At 47.1% G+C, this 15,239-nt stretch overlaps 1 protein-coding gene across 4 annotated transcripts in view; it reads right to left on the bottom strand.

Annotated features, from left to right (window-relative positions):
• Positions 1 to 15,239, bottom strand: part of Zc3h7a (zinc finger CCCH-type containing 7A) — a 40,065-nt gene that overhangs the window by 8,868 nt on the left and 15,958 nt on the right. For 3 of the 4 annotated variants that reach the window (XM_051167338.1, XM_051167335.1, XM_051167336.1), the window contains exons 5-16: positions 11,748 to 11,906; positions 11,451 to 11,531; positions 11,322 to 11,360; positions 9,876 to 9,909; positions 9,359 to 9,645; positions 7,562 to 7,769; positions 6,458 to 6,522; positions 5,772 to 5,958; positions 5,193 to 5,354; positions 3,851 to 4,047; positions 2,977 to 3,077; positions 719 to 900 (exon numbers count right to left, since the gene is read on the bottom strand). In XM_051167338.1, the coding sequence (XP_051023295.1) occupies positions 719 to 900; positions 2,977 to 3,077; positions 3,851 to 4,047; positions 5,193 to 5,354; positions 5,772 to 5,958; positions 6,458 to 6,522; positions 7,562 to 7,769; positions 9,359 to 9,645; positions 9,876 to 9,909; positions 11,322 to 11,360; positions 11,451 to 11,531; positions 11,748 to 11,906 (1,702 nt within the window). The remainder of the gene's footprint in view (positions 1 to 718; positions 901 to 2,976; positions 3,078 to 3,850; positions 4,048 to 5,192; positions 5,355 to 5,771; positions 5,959 to 6,457; positions 6,523 to 7,561; positions 7,770 to 9,358; positions 9,646 to 9,875; positions 9,910 to 11,321; positions 11,361 to 11,450; positions 11,532 to 11,747; positions 11,907 to 15,239) is intronic. The other variant, XM_051167337.1, reaches the window with a different exon arrangement.

Here is a 15,239-nt window from a genome sequence, read left to right as displayed (position 1 = left end):
ACATGTTTCTCTTAAAGACACATCACAGCAACCCCCCCATCTGGTCTCAGACGAGTAGAGCCCTTAACTCCCCGGTTCTCAGGTAGCCTGATCCAGCACAATGTTGCATCACATATTTCAACATAAAGCACCGTTCCCTATGCCTTCTGAGGAATCCTTTCCACACTTAAAATCCACGCTACATGTACAGATTTGTATCAATGATGAACTGCATGTGATCACATCCAAGGGGCAACGCTTACAAAAACAAATATTACAGGAGCCGAGCAAGGTGGCCCAGTCCCATAGTCTGAGCTACTCAGGAGGCTGAGGCTGCAGGACTCCAAGTCATGTCAGCCTGACGAATTAGTGATGACCTATCTGACATAGGAAGTAAAAAGCACAGGAGGGAACGCTCGGGGCAGAGAGCTTGCCTAGACTGCCCGGCCCTAAGTTCAGTCCCACTAGCAGACTTGGTGGAACTGCACTCTTCCGTTTCTCACTACGTGTAGTTTACTGTGCAGTGTGCATGCAAGTGGCGATTAGAGGACAAGGTGCAGGGTCAGGCCTCTCCTGTCACATGGAGTCCAGGGTTCCAACTCAGGTCATCAGGCTTGGCAACAAGCGCCTTTACCCATGAGCCACCTCGCCAGCTGGCTGAGAAAGGTGGCTCTCCTTACTGCTGTTCTCTCACCCCCTGACTTCTCTACAGAGACAGCAGCAAGCCAACCAGACTCACCTCTTTCATTTTGCATTATCCAGACTTTCAACTCAATCAGACTATGGGCGTAGAAGCACTCATCTTCCCTTAGGCAGCCATAACGGACCTCATGTCGACATAAATCGAGCTGACACTGACTATGAAAAGAACGTATTTTGGAATATTTTACAGTAGTCTCTCTCAAAATGTGGACAAGGCACCTAAGACAAAAACAAAGTAACATTTTAGTATTGCTCTGCCAACTTTGAAAAACTTTGCACACACACACTCTAGTCTGAAAAGCCATTTTATTAAAATTAGTATCAGAAAAAATTATACACACAACTGTTAATGGTATTATAGTTTAAACAACAAAAAAATCTAAATGCATGTTGTAAGAAGCTATAAGTTAATATACTTTTCTGTATTAAGTAATAGGTCTAGTAATTCAAGTAATTCAGAACTTAATTCTCAGACAAATAAAATGCTTTTAAACATTTTTTCTATTTCATTTGTTCAGTCTAAGTGGAGATCAAAGTGTCTGTATACATGCTCTATGGTGTGTGTGTGTGTGTGTGTACATGCTCTGCTTTGTGTATGTGTGTACATGCTCTATGATTTGTGTGTACATGCTCTATAGGGTGTGTATGTGTGTGTACATACTCTACATTGTGTGTGTATGTGTACATGCTCTATGTTATGTATGTGTGCGTATACTTTCTCCGTGGCATGTGCATATGCACTATGGTGTGTGTGTGTGTGTGTGTGTGTGTGTGTGTGTGTGTGTGTGTGTGTACAGGCTCTATGAGGAGTGTGTGTGTGTGTGTGTGTGTGTGTGTGTGTGTGTGTGTGTACATGCTCTATGAGGAGTGTGTGTGTGTGTGTGTATGTGTGTGTGTGTGTGTGTGTGTACATGCTCTATGAGGAGTGTGTGTGTGTGTGTGTGTGTATGTGTGTGTATGTGTGTGTGTGTGTGTGTGTGTGTACATGCTCTATGAGGAGTGTGTGTGTGTGTGTGTGTGTGTGTGTGTGTGTGTGTGTACATGCTCTATGAGGAGTGTGTGTGTGTGTGTGTGTGTGTGTGTGTATGTGTGTGTGTGTACACATGCTTGATGGTGCCATTTGGAGGACAAAGGCCAACTTGGAATTTCTTCTATTTTTTTTTTTTTACTATGTTATGTATGTGTGCGTATACTTTCTCCATGGCATGTGTATATGCACTATGGTGTGTGTGTGTGTGTGTGTGTGTGTGTGTGTGTGTGTGTGTGTACATGCTCTATGGTACGCGCACACATGCTCTATGGTGTATGTGTGTATATGTGTACATGCTCTGTGGTGTGTGTGTGTGTCTGTACATGCTCTATGAGGAGTGTGTGTGTGTGTGTGTATGTGTGTGTGTGTGTGTGTGTGTGTGTGTACACATGCTTGATGGTGCCATTTGGAGGACAAAGGCCAACTTGGAATTTCTTCTATTTTTTTTTTTTTACTATGTGGGTCCTGGAGATCAAACTCAGGCCATCACATTTGGTAGAAAGTAAATCTATGATGCTAAATCATCTCACTGATTCATTGCTTTGCTGTTTGTTTGTTTTCCCAGACAAGGACAGGGTATCCCTGGCTCTCCTGTAGACTAGGCTGGCCCAAACCTGAAAATCTGCCTGCCTTGCAACGGCTGGGATTAAAGAGATGTGCCACCGCTGCCCAGCTCACTGTTTTGTTTTTTGAGCCTGGTTTCTCATTATGTAACACTGGCTGTCCTAGCCTGCTACATAAGTCGGGCTAGACTCAAAGACTTGTGAGCCTCTAGCTTCTGCCTCTGAGTGCTGAGGTTAAGGCATGTGTTGTAACACCCAGCTAAAAGAGATTTTAAAAGTTATAACTTCTCAAACAGCAGAAGGGCAGGAGGGATGCCTTGTACTGACTTTTCTTTTCTTTGTTGTGGCAGTGTGGTCTGACTGAGCCCGAGCTGCTATGATGCTCCCAGCTCTACCTGCCTTGGCCTCCTCTGCTGTGCTAACCTGGGCACCTCTCTATCTTGGCCAGTACTGCCTATACTGGATCTAAGAACATCTATTGTCTGTCACTATAAAAACTGGAAATCACATGCCGGGCATGGTGGCGCATACCTTTAATCCAGTACTCGGGAGACAGAGGCAGGTGGATCTCTGTGAGTTCTAGGCCAGCATGGTCTACTAAGCTAGTCCAGAACACGCAGGACTACGAGAGAAACCCTGTCTCGAAAGATAAAAAATAAAATAAAATTTTAAAAAAGTAAAAATTAGAAATCACCAACGTACTTATTGTCCTCAAATTCATGCTTTGTAACCGGGTGAGAACAAGCAGTGGAATTATCTTTATTTCTTTTACTTATCATTCTAGGTTTATGATCAAAACATTTCTGAAATAGAAAAGAGGATTATCACACAAATCAACACAAGTCTCAGTTTTGTGCCCAAAATACTGCCTTAGTTTAGTATCTTTACACAGCTGTGCTAGCTGATGCTCCTCCGGAAACCCGACTTCTACCCACTCTGGTCTGGCTGTTCCAAGACATGATCTCCACAGCCCACACTGGCTTTGAACTTAGAGTGATCCTCCCCCTCAAGCCCCAGAGCACGGCGACTACAGCGAGGGCCAGCAGCCCCGCATTCCGATAGTCTTTCATGCAGTAGTAGTGGCTGCTGGTCACTGAGTGACTTTACAGTATGGCAGGGTCTGTTGGGCACTTTATACAATGAGGCTTACAAGTCAGAAAATGTTCTAGGGTTTTGTTTTCTTGAAAGGGCCTCACTATGCAGCCCCAGCTGGCCTGAAACTCACTCTGCAGACAATACTGGCTTAAACCTCATGGAGATCTACCTGCCTTTGCCTCCCAAGGGCGTTGGTTTATAAAAGTGCATGCCACCATAGCTAGATGCACTTTCGTTTGGTTTTCCTTGAGACAGTAGTCTCAGTACGTAGCTTTGCCTGGCCTAGAGCTTACTATGTAGACCAGGCTCGCCTGGAACTCATAGAGATCTGCTTCTGCTTCCCAAGTGCTGTTAAAGACATGTACCACAGCAGGCAGCCACAGCGCTAAGCCCAGTGCATGCCAGGCAAGTGCTCTCCAAAGTTACACTCCCCACCACTGTCACCACATTTTACAGCACAAAATGAGTCATAGGAAATCACCTCACAAAGGAATGTAAACTCTCCAAGATGCTCTTGGAGAAGTTTGACCACAGTAAGGCTGATCTTTCCATTGCCACCAAAAAATGCCTCTCGACTGAATGCCCCTTTTCTTTCCAGGGTCCACACATCTATCTCTTCTTGGCAATAAGCAAATGTACAGTGGCCAGAATATCGACATTCATCATCGGCAGCAACATCTGGAAAGGCAAGACACAGAGATGCCTGTTTTCCCGGGCCAAGGAATGGTGAGCACAGTTACAGCAGCATCTGAACATGACTGATAATTCAGGTAATTCAAGCAAGGACAGGCATCCCTCTGCAGGATGGGGTAGGACTCAGTCCTCCAGATGCAACGGTTTTGACAGCAATGGGAAGAAGATACTTCAATACTTGCCTGTGCTCCATCAAAGTTAAAACCATTTTATGGGCAAAGTGGGACATGAGAGAGAAATGGGGATAAATGTGACCAAAGCATGTGTTACATATGTATGAAAATGTCATTTTGAACAATGAATACTCTCATTAAAAAAAAAACAAAAAGGCTCAGTAGTCAAGAGCACTGGCTTCTTTTCCAGAGAATTCAGGTTCCATTTATAGCGTGTAGTTCCAAGGGTACAGTACACTTCTGGACTCTGCAGGTCCTGAATTTATGTGGTGCACAGACATATATGCAAGGAAAACACTCATATATAAAATAAATAAATAAAAATGAAGACAACAAAAATAATAAAATCATCTGAGTGGTTTTCTTTTCTTTTCTCACTTTTCTTTAGTGGCTTTCAAAGCTCACTCCAGATGAAGTTTCAGACCACAAGGAGAATCCAAGTGCTCTCAGAAGCACACTCAGAGCTTCAGCTGGTGGTGTGAGTCTATGCAGATGAAACTGAGTTCACTATTTAAAACCCAATCTAGGCCTTGTCTCCACAAACTATAAGATAGTTACAAGATGTTTAAAACAAACAAACAACAAAAATAAAAGATATGAACTGACTCAATTCAAGGTACTGGTTTTCTCTTAGTGTAACCATTTTTTTGTTTTGGTTTGGTTTTTTGTTTGTTTTTTGAGACAGGGTTTCTCTGTGTAGCCTTGGCTGTCCTGGACTTGCTTTGTAGACCAGGCTGGCCTTGAACTCACAGAGATCCGCCTGCCTCTGCCCTCCGAGTGCTGGGATTACAGGCGTGCGTCACACATCCTGCTCATGTAACCATTTTTAATAACAGGAAAGATTGGAACAAATGCAGCCAATAGATACAGAGGCCAAGGTCTGGTGGTTGGCAGAGTGACTTCCCGAAAGGTGATTAGTTATACAACATACATTAATTAAGTGATTACAATAAATACCTTTACATATATAATATGGTCCTTCATAATTTGTTTTTGTTGGTCTTGGTCGTATTTTTTTCCATGATTTATCTTCAACATTTTTTATCCTACCAATTAAAATATCTTTCTTACACTTGTGATCTAGATTAGCATGGTAAGTGAAATCCATTAACTTAGGGCCTGAAAAAGACATAAAGAAGATTGTCTGAGCAGCAAAGCACCTTTCAGTTTTACACCAGCAGCTGATAAGCAGTCATGAGCGAGTAGGCACTGACTACTACTGCCCCACATCTCATCAGGAGCAAATAGGCTGGCTTGAGTAGATGTGTGTTCCGTCAGGGAGCATGAAGCGCTAGTCAGCAGCAGCCCTGCCCCAGTGCCTCACTAGGGAAACAGTCTGAACGGAATTCTAACCGCTCGTCAAAGGAAAAACAGGCAAAACTTCGAGTTGCTTTTGGACCGGACACTGCCCGCTTCTTTAGCTGCCTCTTTTCTAACATTTCTTTCACAGCAGAGAGCCGCCAGAGCCAGGCTGTCTCCACCTGGCCACAAGCTCCTCACAGCTCGCACCTGCTGCCCACCAGTATTGATGCTGACCTGACTTTACGAAGCAGACCTGGCAAGCTTGCCTCAGCTCATGGGTTCCTTCCAGGGGATGCCTAGGAGTCCCTGATGAAACTGGTTTTGCAATCACACTTCCAAAAAAGTTTCCAAAGGTATTTCTAGGCTGACTTGGAAGTCCCAGGAAATTTTCAGAGGTGAACAAACTACCTGGTCCATTCATCTGCAAAAAGAGTAAGAAAACAAAAACAAAACAAAACAAAACAGAAACAAGCAGCAAATATTGTACTATCTATCACTAAAGAAAGAACTGAGTTCCTGTGGAGGATAAAACAAGCTGGCACCATCCCATTCCAGGGCGCTTCTCTACGGCAGACTGTTCTTTGGACTCTGGGCCCCTTAGTGATCCTCTAAGGGCTGTTCCTAGCACACACCTCTTCTCCTTCCACAGGACACACATCTTTCCCACTCTGCTCTTATGTCTCTTTGGTCAGTTAGGCTGCACTGACGCTTGCACTATCTGTGTGGTGATTAATTTGCTCCAACAGATCCACACTCAAACATTTATACTGGATGTTCTGGATGACTCTTAGGATACTAATCCCCACAGCACACAGAAAACTCAAGGAGACCATCATTTTCAGTCACATAATTCAGTTACTTAAGTACAGGCCTATGTTCAATTTAAGCGACGTATTCACAAAAGAGGAAGTGACACTTACAAGTAAAAGGGAGGAATTACTGTTGTTAAGCGTTGTTCCCTCTCTAGCAGTTGAGGTGGACAGATCTAAAATAATAAAAAGACTTCAACAGACCTTTTCACTCTAATCATGGAATCAGCACACAAGGGCGTTGCAGCTGCCTGGCTATGGCTTCGCACAGCTCTCCCATCCCAATCCTACAAGCTTTCTTACTAGCCACTGACAAAAGAGGGCTGAGGGTCTTCCTTCTAGAAGCCAAGAGCATAAATAAACCTTAGCCATTACTGGAGAAATTATCTATAGCAGGGCCTGAGTAGGACTAAAAGAAGTCTAAGGAAGTCATGTCCGTATTCCAACAACCGAGAAAGGCAGCTCCTCTCTGACAGTAACATGGGCAGCCCATCTTATTAGTCCACCGCTCCGTTACTCCCCTCTGCCATCTGCATCCATCCTTTCCAGTCTCCTCACTGTGAAATCTCTCAAACAGTAATTTAGAGTTTACCCTTTAACTGTATAACAGTGGCTTCAAAAACTATGAAGGCTTTCTCACTATTTACAGTCTGTGGTAAGGGTCCAGGGGACAGCTCAGCAGTAGAGCCCCTGATGTAGTATGGGTAGCACCCCAGAAAAACAAAAGCAAACTAACAACAAAAAAAGCCCCAAACAAGGTATGCAACCTAGTACTGGCCAGACCAAGACCTCATTCAGTTCTCCATGATAAAGTGACGGCACAGGTTACTGAGCCAGGTCTAAATGCTATCACAGAAACCCAGACATGAAGCTAGTTTTAATGGTTTGCCAGCTCACATGCTTTAAGATGGGATAGACTTTTACTGCAGAATACACTTCAAGTCATTTACCCCGAAACAATGAGCACCAGCATAGCCACTCATACGACCAGAAGCCACCCCCATGCCTACCCAGATATCCTTGCTTCTTACTCTCAGAACAGCATAGTTAAGACAAGCCAAGTTAAACCTGCAGGCTCCCTCTCTATAGTTTAGCCACAATAAAAACAATTCAACAAACTACCACCTAAATGTGCTTTACAAAATTGCAACACGCATTTTCATTTTTAGAAAACTGATTGTGGTTTCTATAATTTAATTTAAGAGAAAGTCTTACCTCGTTTGGATTCAGTCACTGAAAATGAATTTAAAGAAGAATAAAAGTCTTCTAAGGATGAAGTCAGAGGTGGATACAACTCTGCAAAGGAAGGTTGAGGCGCATACCTCGAACCAATGGGCGAGGTTCGAAGCAGAGATGGTGTCCTGAAGGGCAAGCTAGGAGGCACTCTGGCTGTGGAGAGGGCTCCTCTGACCAGAGTGGAGGACTGAAGAAAAGAAATGGCAGCGAGCGTCAGGACCCTCTCTCATCGGCTTAGCTTCCTGCTTTCACTACCAGCACATCAAAACAGCCGCCACCCACCCCACCACCGCACCTCCAAATTAAGGGACTGAGCTGCGCAGGAGTGCTTGCATCCAAATGAAGGCCCGCTACAACAATCGTAACAGTAGTGCCCTCTGCACATCCTTCTCTCTGTCCACCCCGCCACGCCCACCCCACAGTGACCAACCGAATCCTCTAAACTCCAGTGCACAACTAAGATTAGACTGAGTCTTGGTAGACTCCCACCCTCACCCCCAGACAGGGTTTCTCTGTGTAATAGCCTTGGCTGTCCTGGACTCTCTTTGTAGACCAGGCTGGCCTCGAACTCACAGAGATCTGCCTGCCTCTGCCTCCCAAGTGCTGGGATTAAAGGCGTGTGCCACCACTGCTCGGCTGGTAGACTTTTTTAATGACAGGGTCTCATGTAGATCGAGTTGGTCTCAAACTTATTACGTTACCATAGATGACCTTGAACTTCTGATCCTCCTGTCTCTACCTCCCAAGTGGTAGGATTACAGGTGTGTGCCACCAGGCAGTACTGAGGATGTAACCCAGGCCTTCATGTATGCTAGCAAATCATGAACTATGTTCTTATCCCTGAACTCACACACATTTATTTATTTTTAAACTTGTTTAAAAGGGAAAATGGGGGCAGCAAGATGACTCCAAGGTCAATCTCAACATTTTAAGTTTGATCCTCATATGGTGGAAGAGAAGGCCTGACTCCTGCAAGCTCTCCTCTCACTTCCTCACTCACCCACACACATACACATGTGCACAAATAAGTATGTGTTAAAAGTGAAAAGTCATATGTGTGGTCCATGCACGTGTGTGCAGGCGTGCCTATTCACGTGGGTGTGTGTGAAGGCCAGTGCCTGGTCTCAGGGCGTCATCCACGATTTCTTTACTTTATCTGAGACAGGCTGTCTTCACTGAACCAGGAGCTTATTGATGCAGCTCAACTGGCTGGCTAATAAGGCACTGGGGAGCACTGGTCTCTGCATCCCCTAGTTTTGAGGCTACAGGCAGGTAGCACACAGATCTACCATTCATGTGTGTGTCAGGGATCCCAACTCAAGTCCTTGTACTTGCACAGCAAGCAGTTTACCCGCTGAGTAAACTTAAGACTTAAAAAATGAAAAAGATAGGCCAGGTGCGGTGGCGCCTGCCCTTAATCCCAGCACTCAGGAGGCAGAGGCAATGGATCTGTGAGTTCAAGGACAGCGTGATCTACAAAGTGAGTCCAGGACAGCCAAGGCTACACAGAGAAACTCTGTCTCAAAAAGAGAGAGAGAGAGAGAGAGAGAGAGAGAGAGAGAGAGAGAGAGAGAGAGAGAGAGAGAGAAAGGAAAGAAAAGAAAAGAAAAGAAAATTTTTAAGAGGGAGGGAGGGAAACTAAACTGAGTTCTGCTTCCAGCACCCATAGCAGGGTGGCTTACAACTAACTGCCTGTAACTCCACTCTACAGGGACTGCTAACCTCTTCTGGCCTCTTCAGTGTTTTCTTAAAGAGAAACTAAAGAGTGAAACTCACCATAACAGCATCATTTGTTTCCGGGGTAGAATCAAGGAGATCATCTAGTTCATCCCCCAGGACAATGTCTCCATCATCTACAAAAGCGTCTGGCATGGCAAAGGGCATCTTCCCTCCGTTTGCAAAGACGGTGGAGGGCAGAGGGCTCTCATCCACTTGCAGTTGCAAAACAGAAGTCACAGCAGGCATTACAGGAGCCGAGGCCAGCTCACTCCCAATGTCATGAGGAAAACTAGATGTAGGAAGGGAGACAACCGGAAATGCTTCTTGCCTTGGGGTTAACAAATCTGTAACATAATAGAAATTTATTCACTCTAAGACACGATATTTACAAAACACAAGTGTTTGCCATTGGCCAATAGCAGAGGACATGAGAGCTGGGTGAAGCATGAATGTGGTCACAGTCTCACGTCCATCACAGCAATCTCATTTGACAACACTGCATAGTATACACAGTCTATCATCAGCAAGCTGCCAGGCGTAGTTCAGAGAGCTAAGATCTCGAGTAAAAACGTACCTGGTTCAATATCTTCCACAGAACAGTTCAGAGCCTGGAAATTAAACCAACAGTGAGTCATGTTTTCAGGTTGCAAAGCTGTAAAGCAGCCTGTAAAACTCATCCTACAAGGGCGACGCAATGGGGGAGGGAGCTACTACTGGGAGGTAAGTGAATAAATAAACTTTTTTAAAAGAATGCTGCAGATTTGCAAAGACATTTGACTAAGATACAAGAAATCAAAGGAACACTCAAGCCAGCAGAAACACCATGCATTATCTCCTATTTTATTTTGTGTGCTTTTTTCAAGACAGGGTCTCAAGGCTGGCTTGGAACTCACTATGTAGACCAGGCTGGCCTCAAACTCAGAGATCCACTGCCTCTGCCTCCTGAGTGCTGGGATTAAAAGGCATGTGCTGCCATGCCCTGCTTTTTTTTTCTTTAAGACAGGGTTCTCATGTAGTCCAGGCTGGCTTCAAACTCAGGAGGAAGCCGAGAATGGCCTTGATCTTCTGGTCCTCCTGCTTCCGTATCTGGGATGACATAGGCATTTCTACTGTCTTTTGAAGACAGATCCTACTGTGTTGTCCCGGCTCACTCCACACTCCTGGGATCACAGGAGCATGCAGCCACACTGGGGAACACTGTGTGCTCCTAACAGACAGGCATATCTCAAAGGACACTTAGAAGGGAATATGGCTAATGGAGTCACTGTCCACCAGCCCTTCACAATGGCTAGTTCCCTCCCCCAAACCACAAGGCCTATGTAGAGAGTTCCAGGCCAGTGAGGACTACACAGCAAAACCCTGTCCCAATGGTTTTTTTAAACTTTAAATAAAGTCTTGTGGTTTGGGTTAGCCTTGAACTCACAGAGATCCTCCTGTGTCTCTCTGCCTTCTGAGACCTGAGGCTAATGGCATCTCCAGTCATTCCAGACAAAGTTTTGGTTTTTCTTTCTTTACGTTTTAAAAATTAGATCTGTTCATTTTGTGTTATCTGGCTGGCCTCTGTATGTATACACACCACGTGTGTGTTTGGTGCCCTGGAAGGTCACAAGATAGCATCAGATCCTCTGCAGCTGGAGTTGCTGGTGATTATGAACCACCATAGGTGCTGGGAATTGAACCTGGGTCCTCTGCAAGAGCAACAGTGCTCTTAACTGCAGAACCATCTCTGTTGTTGTTGTTGTTGTTAATTGCTTTTATTAAACCCCAACGTCTCTCAAAACTACTGCGTATCTGTCTGTTCGCATCCTGTCACATGCTCTGGTGGCCTGCAGGAAATGCTAGCTAAGACTAAAGTACAATACTTCAATTGTTTTGTTCTCTAAAGTGACAGGAAGCCATGGCCAATTTCATGCTTGAGGCATCAAAGTGACACACACTAAAAATACAAAAAGCACAGCTGCTAAAACTTCCATCCCTCCTTTTCTCAGAAACTTGATTCTTGTACAGATAATAACCCTACCTTGGTGGCTCCATCCCCAGGAACTGGTTTCAGTGAGAGCTGAAATAAAATGAAAAAACAATTTCAAAATAGAACTGACTCAAGATTATAAATCAAAATGAACAATTCTGAGAGAGAATTTTTGCTCACCTCAGCTCTAACATATGCTTTCCTTATTTTAAATCCCAACTTCTTAGCTAATTCTTGAGTTAGTTTTATTACATGTGCATCCTAGAAAAAGCCAACATTCATGAATACATATGCAGTGAAACACGCAAACAGGGCCATGCCATTTCCCACCTAGGCACTTGCTTTATTAGCTATTACATTCAACTGAAGCAGCTGAAGGTGGCATGAAAATCTGACTCTCTAACATGCCATTTCTCCACATGAGAGCAATAAAACACTTAGGATGCAAACAAATGAACTACAGTACCAATTCCGTACCTGAGGCACTGCTAAGGAGCACTTTGCGACAGCATCATAGGCCTCTCTGTAGCGTCCTAAGTCACTGAGAGCCTTAGACTTCCGGTACAATGCCTTGCAGTTATTGGCATTAACACTGAGGACAGCGTTACAGTCTTCTAAAACTTTATCAGGGAAACCCTGGTGGCAAAGGTCAAAAGAGAAAGCGAGAATCACAAAATGTCTCACTCCAATGCCTGTCTCATACATGACAACAAATGTTATAGCCCCATTCTCTGACCCTCAACTTCAACTCAAAGTTAACAATGATATATTTCAATCGATTGATCCTGTTGGGGCATTCCATGTACATGAGCATGGTGGCGCACGTCTTTAATCCCAGCGCGTGGGAGGCAGAGGCAGGCAGATATCTGAGTTCCAGGCCAGCCTGGTCTACAAAGAGAGTTCCAGAGAAACCCTTTCTCAAAAACCCAAAAAACCAAACCAAACCAAACCTTCTTGTTGATAAACAAACAACAACAACAAAATATTGTAGACTTATCTTGGCACCCAGAAACCCTTCAAGAGCATAGAAGCTATAACAGCTATTCTTTGTAAAATAAATAAATAAATAAATGAATAAAATAAAAATAGAAAAAGAAGGAATTGCCCATATTCTCACTACAAACAAATGACTCTTACCCTGGTTTGAACAATTTACAGTGTACACCCACATCACTGGTACATCATATGGTACACCATAATCTCCGGTGCTGATATGATAACTTTAAAAGGAAAATATCATGTAACTTCCATAGAGCACCCATGAGTGCACATGGACAGAGCTAGGGGGCAGGGGTGCGGCTCACTGGTAGATGTCCTACTGTCATGCTGACAGAGCTAGGGGGCAGGAGTGAGGCTCACTGGTAGATGTCCTACTGTCATGCTGACAGAGCTAGGGGGCAGGGGTGAGGCTCACTGGTAGACGCCCTACTGTCATGCTGACAGAGCTAGGGGGCAGGGGTGTGGCTCACTGGTAGACGCCCTACTGTCATGCTGACAGAGCTAGAGGGCAGGGGTGCGGCTCACTGGTAGATGTCCTACTGTCATGCTGACAGAGCTAGAGGGCAGGGGTGCGGCTCACTGGTAGATGTCCTACTGTCATGCTGACAGAGCTGGGGGCAGGGGTGAGGCTCACTGGTAGATGTCCTACTGTCATGCTGACAGAGCTAGAGGGCAGGGGTGCGGCTCACTGGTAGATGTCCTACTGTCATGCTGACAGAGCTGGGGGCAGGGGTGCGGCTCACTGGTAGATGTCCTACTGTCATGCTGACAGAGCTAGAGGGCAGGGGTGCGGCTCACTGGTAGATGCCCTACTGTCATGCTGACAGAGCTAGGGGGCAGGGGTGCGGCTCACTGGTAGATGTCCTACTGTCATGCTGACAGAGCTAGGGGGCAGGGGTGCGGCTCACTGGTAGATGTCCTACTGTCATGCTGACAGAGCTAGAGGGCAGGGGTGTGGCTCACTGGTAGATGTCCTACTGTCATGCTGACAGAGCTAGGGGGCAGGGGTGCGGCTCACTGGTAGATGTCCTACTGTCATGCTGACAGAGCTAGAGGGCAGGGGTGCGGCTCACTGGTAGATGTCCTACTGTCATGCTGACAGAGCTAGGGGGCAGGGGTGAGGCTCACTGGTAGACGCCCTACTGTCATGCTGACAGAGCTAGGGGGCAGGGGTGCGGCTCACTGGTAGATGTCCTACTGTCATGCTGACAGAGCTAGGGGGCAGGGGTGTGGCTCACTGGTAGACGCCCTACTGTCATGCTGACAGAGCTAGGGGGCAGGGGTGTGGCTCACTGGTAGACGCCCTACTGTCATGCTGACAGAGCTAGGGGGCAGGGGTGAGGCTCACTGGTAGACGCCCTACTGTCATGCTGACAGAGCTAGGGGGCAGGGGTGCGGCTCACTGGTAGATGTCCTACTGTCATGCTGACAGAGCTAGGGGGCAGGGGTGAGGCTCACTGGTAGACGCCCTACTGTCATGCTGACAGAGCTAGGGGGCAGGGGTGTGGCTCACTGGTAGATGTCCTACTGTCATGCTGACAGAGCTAGGGGGCAGGGGTGAGGCTCACTGGTAGACGCCCTACTGTCATGCTGACAGAGCTAGGGGGCAGGAGTGCGGCTCACTGGTAGATGTCCTACTGTCATGCTGACAGAGCTAGGGGGCAGGGGTGTGGCTCACTGGTAGATGTCCTACTGTCATGCTGACAGAGCTAGGGGGCAGGGGTGTGGCTCACTGGTAGACGCCCTACTGTCATGCTGACAGAGCTAGGGGGCAGGGGTGTGGCTCACTGGTAGACGCCCTACTGTCATGCTGACAGAGCTAGGGGGCAGGGGTGTGGCTCACTGGTAGACGTCCTACTGTCATGCTGACAGAGCTAGGGGGCAGGGGTGCGGCTCACTGGTAGATGTCCTACTGTCATGCTGACAGAGCTAGGGGGCAGGGGTGAGGCTCACTGGTAGACGCCCTACTGTCATGCTGACAGAGCTAGGGGGCAGGGGTGCGGCTCACTGGTAGACGTCCTACTGTCATGCTGACAGAGCTGGGGGCAGGGGTGAGGCTCACTGGTAGACGCCCTACTGTCATGCTGACAGAGCTAGGGGGCAGGGGTGCGGCTCACTGGTAGATGTCCTACTGTCATGCTGACAGAGCTAGGGGGCAGGGGTGCGGCTCACTGGTAGATGTCCTACTGTCATGCTGACAGAGCTAGGGGGCAGGGGTGTGGCTCACTGGTAGACGCCCTACTGTCATGCTGACAGAGCTAGGGGGCAGGGGTGTGGCTCACTGGTAGACGCCCTACTGTCATGCTGACAGAGCTAGGGGGCAGGGGTGTGGCTCACTGGTAGATGTCCTACTGTCATGCTGACAGAGCTAGGGGGCAGGGGTGCGGCTCACTGGTAGATGTCCTACTGTCATGCTGACAGAGCTAGGGGGCAGGGGTGAGGCTCACTGGTAGACGCCCTACTGTCATGCTGACAGAGCTAGGGGGCAGGGGTGCGGCTCACTGGTAGATGTCCTACTGTCATGCTGACAGAGCTGGGGGCAGGGGTGAGGCTCACTGGTAGACGCCCTACTGTCATGCTGACAGAGCTAGGGGGCAGGGGTGCGGCTCACTGGTAGATGTCCTACTGTCATGCTGACAGAGCTAGGGGGCAGGGGTGTGGCTCACTGGTAGATGTCCTACTGTCATGCTGACAGAGCTGGGGGCAGGGGTGAGGCTCACTGGTAGACGCCCTACTGTCATGCTGACAGAGCTAGAGGGCAGGGGTGCGGCTCACTGGTAGATGTCCTACTGTCATGCTGACAGAGCTAGGGGGCAGGGGTGCGGCTCACTGGTAGATGTCCTACTGTCATGCTGACAGAGCTGGGGGCAGGGGTGAGGCTCACTGGTAGATGTCCTACTGTCATGCTGACAGAGCTAGGGGGCAGGGGTGCGGCTCACTGGTAGATGTCCTACTGTCATGCTGACAGAG

This window comes from Acomys russatus, chromosome 25 (genome assembly GCF_903995435.1).
Source record: "Acomys russatus chromosome 25, mAcoRus1.1, whole genome shotgun sequence".
Taxonomy (NCBI): Eukaryota; Metazoa; Chordata; class Mammalia; order Rodentia; family Muridae; genus Acomys; species Acomys russatus.
This window is presented reverse-complemented; position numbering and strand designations above follow the sequence as displayed.